The 18,172-nt window shown below is 43.9% G+C and overlaps 1 protein-coding gene across 6 annotated transcripts in view; it reads left to right on the top strand.

The window, feature by feature from the left end:
- The window catches only part of DGKD (diacylglycerol kinase delta), a 41,427-nt gene extending 24,755 nt beyond the window's left edge, over window positions 1-16,672 (top strand). For 4 of the 6 annotated variants that reach the window (XM_026855575.1, XM_026855580.1, XM_026855579.1 and 1 more), the window contains 18 exons: window positions 85-179; window positions 276-375; window positions 531-804; window positions 2,382-2,543; window positions 3,315-3,443; window positions 4,413-4,509; window positions 5,397-5,507; window positions 6,271-6,367; window positions 7,117-7,224; window positions 7,823-7,936; window positions 8,345-8,479; window positions 11,262-11,413; window positions 12,203-12,314; window positions 12,481-12,573; window positions 12,946-13,065; window positions 13,397-13,514; window positions 14,752-14,882; window positions 16,018-16,672. In XM_026855575.1, the coding sequence (XP_026711376.1) occupies window positions 85-179; window positions 276-375; window positions 531-804; window positions 2,382-2,543; window positions 3,315-3,443; window positions 4,413-4,509; window positions 5,397-5,507; window positions 6,271-6,367; window positions 7,117-7,224; window positions 7,823-7,936; window positions 8,345-8,479; window positions 11,262-11,413; window positions 12,203-12,314; window positions 12,481-12,573; window positions 12,946-13,065; window positions 13,397-13,514; window positions 14,752-14,882; window positions 16,018-16,107 (2,238 nt within the window). In that variant the 3' untranslated portion in view covers window positions 16,108-16,672. The remainder of the gene's footprint in view (window positions 1-84; window positions 180-275; window positions 376-530; window positions 805-2,381; window positions 2,544-3,314; window positions 3,444-4,412; window positions 4,510-5,396; window positions 5,508-6,270; window positions 6,368-7,116; window positions 7,225-7,822; window positions 7,937-8,344; window positions 8,480-11,261; window positions 11,414-12,202; window positions 12,315-12,480; window positions 12,574-12,945; window positions 13,066-13,396; window positions 13,515-14,751; window positions 14,883-16,017) is intronic. The other 2 variants (XM_026855576.1, XM_026855581.1) reach the window with 2 other exon arrangements.
- Window positions 16,673-18,172: the final 1,500 nt, after the last annotated feature.

Raw genomic sequence — 18,172 nt, forward strand, 5'->3', positions numbered from 1 at the left:
ACCCTCTGGGGAGCCAGGGATACACAGCAAAGGTTGTAATGCTGGGAAGCAGCACCCCAGTGGCTTGTTTCTGACTGTCACCAGGTGCAGAAGATTCTCTTCTATGAAGACTCTGTGGCTGCTCATTTGTCCAAAATTTTGACTTCTGACCAACACTCAGTAGTCATCTCCTCAGCCAAGTGAGTACTTAAAGGACAACTGCTGTAGGTGAAAGTTGCACTGTGAAAATCCTGAGACAACCCTTGCATTACTTTTTCACTACTTTCTTTGTCTAGGGTGCTCTGTGAGACAGTGAAGGATTTTGTGGCTCGAGTAGGGAAAGCCTATGAGAAGGCAACGGAGAGCTCAGAGGAATCGGAGGTCATGGCCAGGAAGGTAAAATTGGAAAAATTCTTTGAGTTTCTACTTCTGAAGTGGAAAACTGCTCTGTTTTCAAAGAACTAGCACAGCAGCAGTTCAGCAAGCACTAAAAGAATGAGCTACCCAGTCTTACTGCTAGTTCTACTCAGATGTTCTTCTTCGACTTGTAGTGCTCTGTCCTGAAGGAGAAGCTGGACTCATTGCTGAAGACACTGAATGATGAATCTCAAGCATCTTCATCTCTGCCAAACCCTCCTCCCACCATTGCAGAGGAAACCGAAGATGGTGATGGGTCAGGCAGTGCTTGTGATTCTTCTAGTGACCGGTCGGTGGGCTCATCATGTACTGCACGGCCCCAGATATTTCGTCCCCGAGAACAGCTCATGTTGAGAGCCAATAGCTTGAAAAAAGCCATTCGTCAAATAATAGAACATGCCGAAAAAGGTAACCTGTTAGGAATCCTGCTTGTGACTTGTTACAGGCTCTTGAAAAGTATAAATTTCCTTTATTCCAGAGGCGAGTAGAGTTCTTTATTAAAAACAGCTTTCCTGAGCTAGAGAAGCTCTTCAGTAAGCCTGGCTATTTATTTTCAGTATCATCTCTGCCAGGCCCACCTGTTTGAAACATTACTTGGTAAATGAGCCTGAAGTTCAAGGTGTGTTCTCTCCCACAGGGCTCGTTTAGGAAGTTACTACCCTCCCACACTCTGTTCGTTTGCATTTCCTGTCAGTCCCCACCCCTATGAAAATAGTGTCAGTGCAACTGTTTGTGTGGCCTTGCTGTAAAGCGGATCTGAAAATACATGGGAAGAAAGTATTTTAAGTATTTTAACTTGGATTGTTTCAGAAATTTCTTTATAGTAGAGCCCAGCAAAACAGTGTAGTGGAGCAATGGCAAGAAAGGACAGGAGCTTCTTAAACTAGCTTTGTCACTGGAAAAATGTTACAATACTGCACCATGATGCCAGTCAATCCTGTTCTGATGTTAACTTCCTAGGGAGGTGACCCTCTTCTATGCATCTTGACTCCTGTCTCTCTCCAGCCACTCATACCCATAGCTCAAAGTTTCATTTAGAAAGGCATCAGTTCCCCCAGATGTTAGTCATAAACTCAGTGGTTTAACTTAGACCAAAGTTAGTACTTAACAGCTTATTACTGGAGATAAAAGCATTGAACTTGCAGATGTGACATCCAAGCACACCTAAATATGAACAACTACGTAGTAAGACACAGATCATTGCGATGGTGCTTGGATTTCCAGTACTGCCATATCATCTACAACCTATCCTGAAGGCGAAGTTACAAGAGACAATGAAAGTAACAAACAGCCTGCTTCTGGTGAAGGGGAGGTCTTGACCTCACTGCTGCCCCACTTTGCTGCTGCTTACCTTATGCCTATTTAATGTTTGCTAGAGTGTTTTTGGACCCCAGCCAATTCGCTTAATCCAGCAAGAAGAGTTTATATATCTGCTGGGCTAGTGGGCTGGATTATCTGGATGAACTCCAGAGTCAGCACAAGGGAGGGGAAGAGAGGCAGTGATCTGGTAGGTCAGCTCAGGGCTGTTCAGAGCTGTGCCCTATGAGGGGTTGCTGGGGAGGAAGGCCTGTTCATTACATGCAAAGGAAGTTTTGACTACTTTAGGCAACATGGTGGCATTTAATTCTTACCAGGTCTTGAACAAACTCCAGTTATGTTTCAAATATATTTGTTCAACTTCTCTAAACTCATTTTCTACTTCCAAAGTATGTAATTTGATTCTTTTCTTTGTCTTGGTTTTTACCAACTGCTATTTTCTTCCTCCTGATTATATGTCTATGATTATTGTGTTGCCCCAGTACAGATTAAGCTAACAGAAAATTCATTAAATTTATCATTTAATGTCCATCTGGTTGGAATTTCGTGCAGCATCTAAATGCAAGTAAATGGCCTTTGGAGTCCCATCTATTGTTACTTACATCAGTGAGAGGTGTTCCCTGCTAGAAGAGCTGTGAGGCACTCAACTGCTTTCTCTCTCCTTACAGCTGTAGATGAGCAGAACGCCCAGACCCAGGAGCAAGAGGGTTTCCTCCTTAGTCTCTCAGCCTCTGAAGAGGGCAAAGAGCTGAGGAACGAGGATAAAATCTCACTGCAGTCATCACACAGCAGCAGCTATGGAGTGTCCAAAGGGAGGAGTCAGCGGAAGGGTACGGTTCCAGGGCTGCCACCGTGCAGATCTTGCCTGCAAATTACAATTCTGTTAGTTGTAAAAAGTGAGGGAGGTGTTACATGTGTTACCTTCCAAGTTCTGTTTTTCTCTTAATTTTTGAATGATTGCTTTTCAGATGCCAGGCCTTGCATGTTTCTGTGCTCTAGCCTGTGCATCATGTACCTCACTTTTTGCTACATCTCAGGTGGCTGGTTCATGATCTTAGCATATGGAGCTTAGGATTTAGAAATCTTCTTACACCTTAGCCAGTAATCTTGACTTTCAGTGTTTAAACAAGGATGATTGAGCATTTTTCATGTCATCTACCTGATGACATCTCCCTGTAAGCCCCTGCCATCCTTTGCAGATGACAGAGAACAGAAGCCAGTTTGCTTTAATAACTGTGTTATATGAGTAATTTGTTAGAGATCCATGATCACTGCAAAAATATTTGAAACTTATCTGAGTATTGATTGGAAGCCAAATATCCTGTCTGTTTTCCTGCTGGCACCAGCTTTTTCTAATCTCCATTTCTGATAATTTCATGTGGCATTTTGGTACCTCCAGTCTGTGAGGTTTTCTGGCTGCACATATGCCACAACTCTGCCTCTTAATAACTGGTTCTGTCATCTCTGGTTTGCGGTGTCTAGAGTGTTTTGCTGTTGAGTGATTCCTAACCCAGTCCTGCTGTTTGGGCTGTGCTGCTATGTGCTGGTCTGAATCACAGTGTTATGTTTGTCAATAGCCATGTTTGTGTTGTCTTTTACAGCGTCCAAATCTCCTTGCGAAAGACTAATAAACAAAGGAAGTTTGTCACTGGGCAGCTCTGCATCTCTTCCTCCGCAGACAGGAAACCGGGACAACTTGCCAATGCTGAACACAAAAATCCTCTACCCAAGTAAGTGTAACACCCACCACTTCCCATTGAGGCAGCCAAGTGGAGTATGGATGACAGCAGTGCAGGCTGCAGTCTCCACGTGAAAACGTGAAATTGTCCCACTTGATGTCCTTTTGTGCAGGCTCCACTTGGAGAGAAACTCCTTCATGCTTAACTTGCTACTAGGGCTGAAAAGTGGAGGCTTGGAGGGAACTGTAATAGTTTCCAGTTTGTAGCTGAGACCTAGACACAGATTTTTGTAAACGCTGTGCGGTGAGAGAGTTTAGGTGCCATTACAAGGAGATACTGAGCTCAAAGTATCCTTGAGAAGGCTGATATGATGCTGCTGAGAGGTTTCTGAAGAGTGGCAGCTGCAGACTGGGAGCAGTCCAGGCTTTGTGTGAAGGCTGAAGTCACTGGAGGTGCACAGACCCAGCAGAATTCCCACCTCCCACATCTTGTATAGCAGCTTCCCCCCATCACCATAGTCCTGTACTTCCACCTTTCCCCTCAAATTACTTGTTCAAATTGTTTTTCTGGAAGTATGTAATTTCCTTTCTCTCTGACAAAGCTACTGTTTGTGGGTTGCCAGCTAATCATTTAAGAAGCAGGAGGCAGTAATTCTTGAGAAACTTGAAGAATAGCTCCAGGCCTACTCCTCTCTTATCTATTCACTGAAGTGAGGACATTGCATGTCTCACCCTGGAACAAAAAAGCTACTGCAGTGAATACACTCCCATTTCTCATTTCTTTGTATCTGTACAACTGTGCTGCTGGCCTTAGGTGATACCCTGTCAATCAAAAATCCTGCAGGCAGCTCCAGAAACCCTTCTCCTTATCGAGAGAGCTAAGCCCTCTGGAATGGAAGAAAGCACTATTGCTATTAGCTTTCCACAGTGAATGACAAGAGTTAATATATTCTGAGATTGAAGTTACCTGTTTCCTGCTTATTATTAATCATGCTCTTGCCCGTGGTCAATTTTCCTACAGATATCCGTGCTGGTATGTCTGGTTCTTTGCCTGGGAACTCTGTCATCAGCCGATTGCTTATCCATGCTGATCCCTTTAACTCTGAGCCTGAAAATCTGTGAGTATGCCCAGGAGGTTGAAGGGAGGAAGTGGGTGCTTCCAGATGGGCCTCAGCAGAGAAGCAGATAATAGAGTTAAATAATGGACTGCAGCAGCCCAGAGTTACATAAATTAATTCATAAGCTGGGTGCCAGTGAGGATCAGCATATGTATTTATACACATGCAGTGACACATCTGACTCATGGTAGAAGATTTTTAGGTTTTAGGTGAGAATGAAATCTAGACCAGCCGCCTTCTAGACTCAGAGAGGACTCTGGCTTCCAGTTAGGAGACTGTCATCTGTGGGGGAATCACTACCTTTACAGCAAGGAAGCCAGAAAAGGGTCAGGGCAAGCCACAACAGGGGAGGCAGTTGGGAAACAATGTTTTGAAAAATTTCTCAGGCTGTTCCTGCTGAACTGTTTAATGGTAAAAATACAATGATACAGACTTTTAAGTTTGGGGGTTTTTTTCATGGGTTTCAGTCCCCCTGAGATGAGTAGCTGGAACTTTTGAGCTCATTTGTCACACTCTCTGTAGTTAACACCTTTTATATACATGAGAACTTTTACACACCAGTGACCAGCATCATGGCTCTTTGTAAATGAAGTGTAGGCTTCTGAGTATGTTTCTGTGGCAAGAGAATTCTGCAAGTCTGGCAGCTGTGAAGTTTTACAGACATGCTGCAGGCCAGGGACCTCTACTCATCCATAGCTACTTTTATGGTATTCCTGGTGGGTTTCAGGAAGTTCCCAGCCATGCTTACCAAAGCATGCTGCCATACAGCCTTCTTGTTCTTCACCTTTTTATGCAAGAGAATTACAAGGTGCCCAGAGGGGCATGTGAGATGTATACCAAATGGTACATAGACTTAGAAATGGTGGTTTTATTCTTTTGTCTGGCAGTGAATGTTACACAGAGAAGTGCGTCATGAATAATTACTTTGGAATTGGACTAGATGCAAAGATTTCTTTGGACTTCAACAACAAACGCGATGAACACCCAGAGAAATGCAGGTGGGTTTGGCTTTGGCTGAACTGTGGATACTGCCAGAAGTGACTGAAACCATTTTATGTTTCTGTGCAGTTTTGAAGCTGATTGTGTACAAGTGTGCTGAATAGGTTTGTTGTCAATCTTGTGTGCATAATCCTCCTTCAAGGCTTGAATCATGATGGAGGAGATAAGTTTATTACTGATTCGTTACACTGTTGTGGCTGTATAAAATCTTCGAGTAGCTATGTCAGTGTGGATTTAGTGCCTTGGTTCTATTTACTTCATGATCTCGCTCACAGATTCCTTGTGGGCTTGCTGTTTAGCTATGGGAGAAGTGTATCTCGGCTCTAAATGCCATGGAGGCTGATTTTGACTTTGATCCTAACCTAATACAAACCAGAAGTTTTGGCCTTTTGAGTACCTGGGCAACTACAGGATGCTTTGTGTAGCCTGGGATTGGTACATTTGCTATATCTGAGCTAATACAGCAAAACACTGTTGATGTCCTGGTGTGTGAGATTGACAAGTTCTGTGCCAGCCGAATCTGTGTGTGTTTCTGGTAGTATGTATTACTCTGTCATCCTCAATTCCTACCTGACATTTATTTAAAGGGGAGTAGCTTCCTAGCACAAGCGATGATCATTTTGAGTGCTTGACCCTTTTGGAAGCAAAGCACCTTCATGTTTTAGGACATAGGAGGTATCATTTCAATATGTTTTTTTTTCTCTTTTAAGTGAAAAGATAAATGCCTTTACTAAATTTTTCTCTTTTGATTTGCCTCTTCAGAAGTCGTACTAAAAACATGATGTGGTACGGAGTATTGGGGACCAAGGAGCTGCTACACAGAACATATAAAAACCTGGAGCAGAAAGTCTTGCTGGAGGTGAGGAATTATCATGCTCTTCTGGTCCTAAAACTGAGATGCCTAATTGCGTCTCCTTCAGACACTGACTTTGGCGTGGTGATTCTACTTGGTGGCATTAGGGTGTTTCCCTTGCCTGCCTGACACAGTGTACTTGCCATATCTCACCCTGAGCTAGCTAAAAGTGGCTTGTATTCTCAGCCACTAAGGGAAGTGTCATCCTGCTGGAAAGTATTAGCTGTCCCCAACTCAGTATTCAACAGAGCTAAGATTGTTATGTTATATGTGGTATCTCATGTGAACACATCATTTTAGAGAGTAAATGCAGTGGAAAGCTCTTAATGTAACTATGCTGTAATGTGCATCTGGAAAAGCAATATTCTTGTATAGGCCATGTACAGCATAAACAGGTAGATTGAGGGAGGAGACCCTCATCACAGCAGACTGCATTAGGTGTTTTAGAAGTTTTAGTCCCATTTCTGGAGAAATAAACCAAGAGGCTTAGCCAAGCCTTTCAGGTGTGCCCTATTCCTGTTCGGGGAAGAGAAGCAACAGTATCTCTCAAAAATCCATGTCTGCCAGAAGAGTCATGGTTCATGAGACATGAGTGAATACATTTTACTCTGCTAGGCCAAGAATAAACTGGAAGAAACCTGAATTCATTTATTATTAAGTTATGCAGGCTATTTTCTGTTCTTAGAGCATATGTTCTGGCAGAAGGGCAGCTCTCCTGCTGTGCTGTGAGTAATGTTGCCTTCCTTTCTGTGCAGTGTGATGGGAGGCCAATCCCTTTGCCCAGTCTCCAGGGAATTGCTGTACTCAACATTCCCAGCTATGCAGGAGGCACCAACTTCTGGGGGGGAACCAAGGAAGATGATGTGAGTATTCTCTAAGGCAGTCCAGGGAATGTTTCTACTTACTGTTGCTTTTGAAGTCATAGTCCCTGGCTTGGAAGAAGAGGGCCAGGGCCCTGTCTGCATGTACTTTCTCTATGAAGTGGGTAGGATACTGAAGTCCAGTCTTAAGCAGCTTTGCACCCAAGCTGTCTGTAGTCATTTAGAAAAAATACAGATGCTGTCCTGAGCATTCAGACTTCCAGGAAGTGCTTTAGATTGATCTTCTCCCCTCAGACTGCCTGAGAAATGAAGCGCTTGAAGACAAAGGGAGTTAAATCCAGTCAGAAATACTGTATTATTTGAGATGAAAAATGCCTACTCTTCTGAGAATAATTATTGCTTGTAGCCTAGAGCCTTTGTGTTAGCTACCATTGGAAGCACAGTGGGAATAACAAGGCTCCTTTTTCTCCCTCCTAGCTCATGGCAAATCTTCACCTTCTAGCCTCATTGTTAATTTTATACAGATTAAAAAGCACAATTGAAAGCTGACCCCTAAATCTTCACCAATAGAGAATAAAGGAAACAGGTCTCCAGCAGAGTTGTGTGTCAACTGAATTCTCTCTCCCTTGTATCTGGCTAGACATTTACAGCCCCCTCCTTTGATGACAAGATTTTGGAGGTGGTAGCAGTGTTTGGTAGCATGCAGATGGCAGTGTCACGAGTGATAAACCTGCAGCATCACCGGATTGCACAGGTATCAGTTGCTTTTGCGAGCTCTTCTTGCCTCCCCCATCTCCAGGTTGTGATGTTTATGCCAATTCCAGTTGGTGAATCCCTCCTTTGTGCACTCTTGTACATGGAAAGAGCATCCCCCAGGGCTGGAAATGAGCATGTCCAAGGGACAGTTTGGGCATGGAATTGTTTACTAGTGTCATTGTGGTAGGAGTTAGACCAGCAATTCAAATAGAGATTGGTAGTCCAGAGACACAGCAGGTGATTCCTGCCACACAAGGGTGAGGCATGTCCAGCCACCCAGGCACGGGTGCCTCTGATAGCACCAAAGCTACAGTACCTGGGGAAGTGCTTTAGAAAGAAAGAGAACATCTCATGCTTTTGGAAAACCAACATTTTAGAGCTGCTGTGTTGCAATTACTTCTTACAGTGTCGGACAGTGAAGATAGCAATCCTTGGAGAAGAGGGAGTTCCTGTGCAAGTGGATGGAGAAGCCTGGATCCAGCCTCCAGGTTACATTTGGATTGTTCATAAGAACAGAGCCCAGACTCTCACCCGAGACCGGGTAAGAGCAGCCTTGCATACACTGTGTGGTACACACATGTTGTGATGTCACGTACTCTTGGAGAGCATGGCAGTGGACACATGTGAAAGCTTATCTTTGTGAATGTAAGAAGCATATTTTGCTACATACCATAAAACTTTTTGGAAAGAACATGATTAAACCTGCATTCACCACTTGGGAAATTACATAAATTGTTGTTTATGCAAGCTTATTTTGCTTCCTTTTCTGGGTGCCATGTGACAGCATTTCTTAACAAGCTTGCATGCTGTTTTTCCCACAGGATGCTGCCTGACTGAGTGCTGCAGATTGTCTAGATTCAGCCGTTCAATGTTTCAATTTCTTGTTATTGTTCAGTATGTGGCTTATTCCTCGTTGACCAAGCAGTGTTTCACACCTTGTTCAGCAGTGTGTGTCTGTCTCATCTCATAATTTTCAAATATATTTGATGAGTACCAGCATATAAGGAAGCATCCTTGCGGTTTTACTGTGTTACTGAATGGTGGTAAGCCAAAGGAAAGGATAAAGGCCTTGCTGTGGCACGAACAGGCTTTATGGTTCCTCCCAACTCTGTAGCTGTCCCTGCATAAACAGTTCAGTTGATAGCAGCTCTTACAGTTTGCTGCATAACGCCCATTTACTCGGCTTCCAGAGCAAATCGAAGTCCTCTGCAAAGGACTCACCTGCTGAGTAACAAGAAAAGAAAGAACAACAAAGATGAAAAAGAGAAAGCAGCCTGATATAGGCACATTGCCTGGCAGGAAGTTACAAGTATGGTGGTATGAAAAGAAAGCAAAGGTGTGTGTACAAAGCCCCTGCCATGGTAGGACAGGCAATACCTGAGACTCCTTGATCTGGGAGAGAACAGTGGGTGTTGATCGTAGAATGAGTTGGGTTGCAGGGGTCCTTTAAAGGACGTCTAGTCCAAACCCCCTGCCATGGTCAGGGACACCTTCCACTAGATCAGTTTGCTCAAAGCCCCGTCTAACCTGGCCTTGAATGTTTTCAGGAATGGGGCATCTACAACCTCTCTGGACAACCTATTCCACTGTTTCACCACCCTCATTGTAAAAAATGTATTCCTTATATCTAGTCTGAATCCACCCTCTTTTAGTTTAAAACCATTACCCTGTGTCCTGTCACCACTCGATGTGAATGGAGAGGAGGAGACGGGAATAGTGCACGCAGTTGTTCTTGGAGGGTTAGAGCTTTTGCGGTGTCACACTGAGACTTGGGAGGGAGGCGTCTGAAGGAGACAGCCCAGGGAGTATACATGTGGATGTGGTGAGGAAGGTGGAGTGAAGCACAAGAGGTAGAGAGGACACACAGGTCCCTTGTGAGCGTGCTGTGTGTTGGGCCATCTGAAGCTATGGCTATGATTGTGCTATCTCACTCCTCAATGCCTGCAAAACTATGTTTGCAGGCATAACATCACCAATAAGGAAGAGGTTCCAGTTTTGTAGAGCGGCATTCAGCTTTTGTCTTGACTGTGTGCTTATCCTTATTTTTCCTGCTGTCCTTTTGATCATTGTTGCACACCCCTTCCTTCACAGAGCACATATGTCCTATGCAGTAGATGAACTGTGGTTTTCTCTTCACATGGGTGACCCTGTACCTTTGATAGCATTTTTCAAATGTGATTTGGGATATTTAGTTTCCTAAACTGAAGATGGCAAAACTCAAATTCCCTCACGTGGCCTCATCTGGACCACTGAAGAGTCATAATCAAGGTTGAGATCAACAGGTAGCTCGTGCTGAGCTGACAGAGCCTGGTTTTGTCCTGTATGAGGAGCAGTAGGGGAAAAGAATGCTTTACTACAGGGCTTCACAGGTATTTGCAGACATAGGAGAATGGCGTGTCTCCAGAACTCTGGGTCATCCCCAAAGGCAGTTGTGTTCTAGTAGACACTGGCTTTTCTACTCCATCCGTCTCCTCTCTCTGCCCTTAGTCTCCTCTCTCTGCCCTTAGTGCTGTGCTCCTTACCTAATCTGTACTCATCTCATTTGACTGCCATTTTCTTCCCCTTTCCCATCCACCCATAACAGTCAATCTCCTTTCCTTTTCTGTCTCCCCAGTGCTGATTTTTTTTTCTATAAAAGCTTCACACTCCTGCTTGTTATCCTCTATCATCTTCTCTCAATTATTCTTCATATTTCAGTTTTCCCCTCCCATGGTCCCTTCTCTTGTCTAACCATTCTCTTGCCATTTCTTGTACTTATTGATCTGTCTCTCCTTGCCTGGAGGCCTTGTGTGTCAGTTTTCATTCTCACTGTATTCAGTTTTGATCCTTCTGCATTGAATCTCTTTTGCTTCTTTCTGTACCATTAGCTGATGCCCACAGGAATATCAGTAAGGGTGCAGGTGGAACAGGTCCTAGCTCTGAGTTCAGCTGCTTGTCCTGACAGTCACTGGGGAATCCAGTTTACTTCCAGATAAGAAGCCTTGAACATTTTTAATTTGCACCTCTGAGATGTCACAGTAATACTGAAGTGTGGAAGTAATATAGCAACTCAAAGAAAAGGCTGCTGCCAGTAGGGGATTGGTAGATTTTGCTGGATTTCTCAAAATTGGCCTAGCAGTTTTGACTGAAACTAGGCTTAAGCAAAAATTAAGCCAATACAAGCATGTGACATGGAAAACTTCAGCTAGTTAGTGAAGTTCTAAGCAGCTGAACAACTGCGCCCTGCAATGAAAAGTGTCTGTACCAGATCTATATGTTTTACAGGCATAAGCACAGCCATTGTTTTCTTAAGGCATCTTATAGTTTGCTTGCTGTGTTTTTAGGCATTTGAGAGCACCCTGAAGTCTTGGGAGGACAAACAGAAGTGTGAGTTGTCCCGACCCTCTTCTTTCTCTCTGCAACCAGAGATCATGTCTGAAGAAGAATCCACTCAGATCAACCAGTTTGGTCAAGCTGCAGGTGCTCTGATCCACAGGTGGGGGACTCGGTTTGCTTTTGGTGAATAGAGCCCTCCTTTGGTCCCTGAAGTTCTTGTCCTAATCCCTGTTTCTGGAGATGTTTCTATTCACTCTTATCTTCTGCAGCGCTGGTCCATGTCACTGGGAGTAGCATCGTTCATTATGCACTGTCGCAGATGCACAAGGACCAAAGTCAAATAAACTTTCTTAAGTCATTCTGGACAAAAAAATGTTACTTTTGTGAGCAGACATGGATCCTTTAATCCTGAAAGAACCCATTATCTTTGAATATCAATGGTTTTTATCAGAAATTAAACAAAGGCCTCTCTAGGAGCTCAGATGACAAGCTGGGTTCTTGTAACCCTGATGCCCAGCAGAGATTTCTGGAAGAAGTCACTGTATGCTCATCTGCTCATCCTTTAGTTGGGCATTCAGCTCCTTGGTCTGGGCCTCTGAGAGAAAATTCCCAGAAACACATCAGAGAAGTGTTAATTAAACTGCCATATGTGCACCTGCCTTTCACATCACTAGGGCCATACTAAAATGCCTAGGTCGTATTTCAAACTGATCCCAGCTTGTATGCAGAATTGAATATGCACCTGGAGTTGTGCATGTGAAATCTGCCTTGCTTTGCCTATGCATGCTCACTACAGCAAGGAGAATTTCCCTGCTTTGCTAGAGGCTGTGCCCCTCCCATGCTTTGTCCCTGCTCTTGTCACTCAGATGGGTATTAAAAGGAGATACCCAGTCAGAAAAGATCTCCTGCTTTGAGCATATGCTGATGCAATCTGTAATTCTCTCTTTAGCATTCGGGAAATAGCCCAATCCTATCAGGACATGGAACAGGAGCTTGCCCATGCTGTCAATGCCAGCTCCAAGTCTATGGACAAAGTCTACGCTAAATCCAAGTCTACAGAGGTACTTCACTCACTTGGCATCTCCCATTTTGTCCTTGTACCATAGCTCTTGGTTTTCCTTTCTGATTGACCAAAAGTAGGCCTTGCTTGTCTAAGACTTCTTCCTTTTGAGTGCTCAGACCTCTGCATTTCCAGGCTTAATTTGCGCATGAATTGCTTCCCTGCAGGGACTGAACTGCAGCCTTGTTGTAGAGATGGTGAATAATGTCAAAGCCCTGCATAATGAGACAGAGCTGCTGCTGGCGGGCAAGATGGCGCTGGTAAGAAGCACAAAGCAGGAGTAAAGCAGCCTCTCACTTTCTCTCTCCTCTCCTTACTGTTGCCTTGGCAAGCAACATTTTGCTGGTCTTGGTCTTCTTTGTCTTTGTAACAAATCAGTTTAAACGTTATCATCCAGGAACTAGGATGTGTTGCTACGTAGGCATGATGAGCAGTCAAGCTAGCTTGCATGGAGTTTGGAGCTCAGGGAAGATGGAAATCGTTAACTTGGGAACTTCTGGACAGAGTGCCTGTTGTGCACTTCCTTTTAAAAAGAGGAACTGCTTTGTTAGCTAGGAATTTCAAGGCAAGGGCCTGACTGTGTGTTCCACCATATGGCTTTTAACTCTGCTTTGCTTCCATTTCTGATCCAGCAATTAGATCCTCCACAGAAGGAGCAGCTCCAAGCAGCTCTGGCAGACATGGACCTCCAGCTGAGGAAGCTGGCAGACATCCCTTGGCTGTGGCAGCTTATGGAGCCCTGTGACGAGGAGGTGAGGAGGACCAAGGCTGTATTTCCTTAGCTGTTCTCTTTTTCACTAGTTGGCTGTGAGTGCTTGACTTGCTGTGAATACATGACCGATGTGAGAAAAAATCATTAAGAAGGAAACTTTGACTCCCTAGGGCTAAAGAGAGTAATTTCCTGCTAAGGTCCCTTGGGATCAACTTTCTCTGTTTCCTTTCCTGTCTTGATCAGAATGAGTTTAGAATTTTTTTTTCTTCTTTTACAAGATCACGGTGCTGAGCTTGACAGTACTTGTTGCTCCTGGTCCATTCCAATCAATTTATGACCGTTTGCCTGATTTTCCCCTTTTGTTCTTACAGAACCAAATGCTGGATTATTCTAAACGCAGCCGCAGTGGCAAATTCCGGCTGGTGACCAAGTTTAAAAAGGAGAAGAACAACAAAAATAAGGAGACTCATAGTAGTATGGGATTGCCGGGTACCAAGACTGCTTATTCATTGTGTCTCTTTGTCACACCAGTGTGGTCACACCACTACCTGTTTGTCTGTCTGTTTCCTCTCATGTTCTCTCTTCTGATTCACATTCATCTGCCTTTTCTTGGAGTTCTAGTCTGACTTTTTCACATAGCAAAGTAGCTTATTGCTCCCTTCTGTCTAAGTCATGATCCCCCCCCACTACTATGTAAATATTCCTGAGCTGAAACAGGAGGTACCCTCTGAAGCATTCTGTCTACATCCAGACATTTTCAGGGATATTTTAGGGGGTGCCTAGTGAAATGAATTTGAGGATTTTTTTTGAATTTTAGGTATCAAAATGACTGTGGGGCCCAAGTCTGCCTAACTCCAGTCTTTTCACTGCTAATGATGTTTTTTCTCATTGATTCACCCTCAGGCTTTAATCAAGTTTCATGTCTAATTGGCTGGGGATCAGCATCACCACAGGTGCACCCTGACCTTTAATCGTACTGGTCAGTAGATAAAAACTGGCCATGAATCAACAAATTGCTATTCAAGACACTTTCTCTCCAATTGGGTTAGTTGATTTTTGGTTTATATTCTCCTTATGAAGACTTTCTTCTTCTAAAATTCAGAAGTACTCCCTGTTCTGTGGGCTCCTGGGTTCTGTCCTTTACCATGGAACTGTGGGTACAGTCTCCTTCTGTCTGACAGGCTGGTGCTTATTCATTGCCTCCCAGAACTTGGGAACTTCATTTTTCTCTTATTTAGAGGCTATAAAAAAAGGTGGAAGTCTAAAATCTTCCTGTATCCCTCAGACTTGGGGAAGAGAGGTTGCTGTTTTGTTTACTGAGCACAAGTGCTTGTGCATAGTAGCAAACTAATCTGTGCTTGCTTCTCCATAATATATTTTTATAACCTTGTTGTTTTGTAAGCAGATTATCATCACTGAATTTACTCTTCTTAAACATGGGGGTAAACTTTAAAAAGCATATTTAATCCCATCAAAACAAACATAGACTTCCTCCTGGCTTTACTGCAGCTAGCCTCTGCTTAAGAGAACAACTCTTACCTTTCTCAGCCCTGGCTCCTTCATTTGAGATTGTAGATCATGCTAGCAGTCCTTGCCTTCCCCTTGGTTTGAGGCTGTGGTACTGCTTGCCCTCCTTCTCTGGCACTGAGTGCTGATGGTGTCCTCATCTCACTGTCTTCTGGGATTCTGGGTACTCAATGCACTCCTGCTTTTCCATCTCTAACAGTTCACCTCTGGGGAACGGAGGAGGTTGCGGCCTGGCTTGAGCATCTCAGTCTTTGTGAGTATAAGGATATCTTCATCCGGCATGACGTCCGGGGCTCTGAGCTCCTGCACCTCGAACGGAGGGACCTCAAGGTACTTTCATGATCGGCTCATGAGAAATAGCCAGCTGCATCTGCATGATCTTCTGTGCTGAATGTGCTTGGAAGTGGTCTGCCCACTGTTCATTACATGTGCCTTGGTGAGATGAATGGGTTCATTGCAGCCTTGTTTTATTTTCTCACCATTTCATTTAATAGCAGGGAAGTAGAACAGCTAGTTGAGAGATTAGCTGTCCAATTCTGCTGTAGCTTCCTAGAGATGTAGTAACAGTCCAGACTGCAGATTGTGTTCTTTAGAGTCTCTGACTTTAGTGATGGAATAGCAGTTTTCAACTTCTCAGCTCCTGTACCATCTTTGCAGAACATGCTGTGATAGGGAAAATTTGGTTCTTACATTGTAATCACTGGACAAACAAATCATCACACTTCTTTGTTACAAGAGAAAAAAAAATCATTGTGGTCTTTGATGAGGCTGCTAGATAGAGAAAATCTTTTAAAACAGTGCTTAGTAAACACACTGTGCAATTTTGCATCTCCTCACCAGGAGTTGTTTTCTCTATAGAGAAAAATTGAAAGTGGTGGTTCTTTGTACGTGCAAGAGACTTGTGTCATCATTCTGGTGACTTGCATATAGCAGAAGATAGTAGTGTAAAGCAGTGCATGGCATTTGTTGAATGCCCCTTGGATCTTCATTTGTGATTTTTCACCACCCTCCTGTAATGTGGTTTGCTGTAATTGGTGTAGCTGATTCCTCTGCATGCCACCCAGCTGCAGCCAGTGTTTTGTTGCATGATACCCGAGTGTTCATATATTTATTTGATGTGATGGGTTGGTTCTTCCTGCATGTTTTGGCTGCTAGTTTAGGTCCTTGAGATCTGTATGCTCTTTCTCATGCTCTTGCTTTGGCCTTTAACAGTTAAAGCAATTTGCATTTCTGGCTAATGGTCTGTAGTTGTTTCTCTCCATTGCCCTGTGCCTGTTCATTACCCTGTCACGCTCTGATAGCTTTTTGACACATGGTACGAGGTTCCGTATATAACTGTCAGGTTTGTAATTTTTCTGGTTGGTTTCCTCCTCTCTTGGTAACTGGCTGACTAGTTTGTAACTGTTGCTTGGCCAAATTTCCCACCTGTCTTTCTCCTAAGGTAAGGTTTGATCTTTTCTTCCAGGACCTGGGTGTGACCAAAGTGGGTCACATGAAGAGGATACTGCACGGGATCAAGGAGCTGAGCCGGAGTACTCCTGCCAGCGAGGTTTAGCCTCAGTTTTCACAGCCTGTGTCTACCATTCCCCCTAACTGCACAGCAGTCACCTCACAGAGCAGATGTGCTCATAACTATCTCTACTGAACAGCCAAGTTGTAGCTGTTCAGAGCTCATATCAACCAAGCATGGTGCTACCTTTTTTCTTGTGGGGTACGGCTGCATCTAGTCGAGAGGCACTTTATCTGCCACCAGGCAGAGCCTCCCGGAAGAGAACTCACTTGCTGTTTGAAGAACCATGTCCTCCAACGTGGGAAGTTCTGGTTCCAGTGACAGTGCAGGACTCCTGAGAATTGCAACACAGCTACCTTTACTTGATAACTTCATCACAGTAGAATTATTCAGGGCAAAAGATATATTGGCCAGTCTTAGATCAGGAGCATCTGACAGTCTTTTCAGACCCAAAACTTTGCTGTTCATCTGTGTGTCACACCTGTATCTTAGACCATTTAAGTGGGACAAAGCTTGACCTTGTGTCTTACTAATCCCTTTTTAATGCGCCTGTAGTTGCATGCGATTTGCATCAGAAATTCAAAGCCAGTACAGACCTCTTGCTGATGAATACCCAGTGATTCTCACTCACCTATGCCTTGCAACAAACAATGCATGTGGTTCAAGGAGCGGTTCACACCAGCTTGCGTGGTCTTCCGCTGGGCCTGCCTCTCCTCTTCCAGCCAGTGGCAATGGTACAACATTTAGGTTTTCAGGCATCACAGTTGTTCAGAAATTCCTGGCAGTAAGAAAAGACAAAATTCTCGAGAGCCAAAAGATTACAGGAGACCAGCTCTGACATTCCCCCTTCTGAATTTGTCTTCAGGAGACCAGATGAAGGAGAGAGGAGCACTAACTAGCTGTGTGGGCTGTGCAAGAAATCTAACGTAATGGAGTGAGATATGGAACAATTTGCTCCCTCTTTGTGTGGGGACCAGCATGACTAGCAACGGCCAGGAGCAGCTTCCAGCCCATTTAGCGCCACCCTTGTGGCCATAGACAACAGAGCTGTTTCTTTACTTCAACTTGCAGTGCAGAAAACTATTTCTGTCACAAAAGATGAGATTTATCTGTAGTACTTGCATCTTTTCACCTGTCTTGGTTCTAGTGGCTTTTCCACCTTGATTCTCTCTCTTGCTGCCTTGCTCCTTCACTCCAAGGTGGATATCAAAAGATTAGGGATGGTCAGTCCTCCTGGACTGTACCCCTGAGAGAGTTACTGTGTGCTGTCAAACATCAGGGCTCCTGTAAGAGCACCGAAACTGTTACTGAGCCAGATGAGCATTGTAATGAAAACTGGAGTGTGGTGGTAAATTGCCTTTGGTACCACCAGCAGTGGAGCATGGAAAAATTAGTGCCTCTGAATCAGAGTTCCTAGATGGCCTTCAAATTTCCACTGTATTGCCTGACCACAATTGAGTGACTGTTAAAGCCCGAAGACCAGCATGCATAGTTACATTGCCATGTTTATCACTGCGAGGGGAATTGGGGAACATTCAGTGCTGTAAAGTTGGAGAAACAGCAGGAATTTTTAATTACTTTGATGGTTTATATGTTTGGGGTTTTTTTTATTGTTACAGAGTGGCATCTGTCTGGCTACAGCTGCAGACAGAAAAATGGCCACATGCACAGTGGCATAAAATGTAATTTCCTGAGGACATCGTTGTTCTTTGTTATTTGTAAGGATTTTATCATCAGCTCTCTAAACAACAGTTAGTCAAGTTATTTCATGTAAAGACTTGTCAGCTTAAAAAGGTTCTGGACTGATTTCATCCTGGGCAAACTCCATTGCATTCTTTAAGATTTCCCCATGAATTATTCTGACTCTCCCTATCTGTTTTTAACTAGTTGTCATTCACACACATTCCCTCTCAGCCCAGCAAGTGACAGGGTTTGCTCATGAGAAGTTAACAGAAGAGTAATCGTGCTTGATTCAGCTAGCAAAATTTCTGGTGTAAGTACTGTGGGGACTGAGCAAGAAATATGTTCAGCTGTGCCCTGAATTTGTTTCTCCTATCTATGCATTGGCAGTTGCTTCCATAGCCATATTTTTTCTTTATCAGTACAGCCC

The sequence above is a fragment of the Athene cunicularia genome (assembly GCF_003259725.1).
Source record: "Athene cunicularia isolate RWA chromosome 9 unlocalized genomic scaffold, athCun1 chr9_part2, whole genome shotgun sequence".
Taxonomy (NCBI): Eukaryota; Metazoa; Chordata; class Aves; order Strigiformes; family Strigidae; genus Athene; species Athene cunicularia.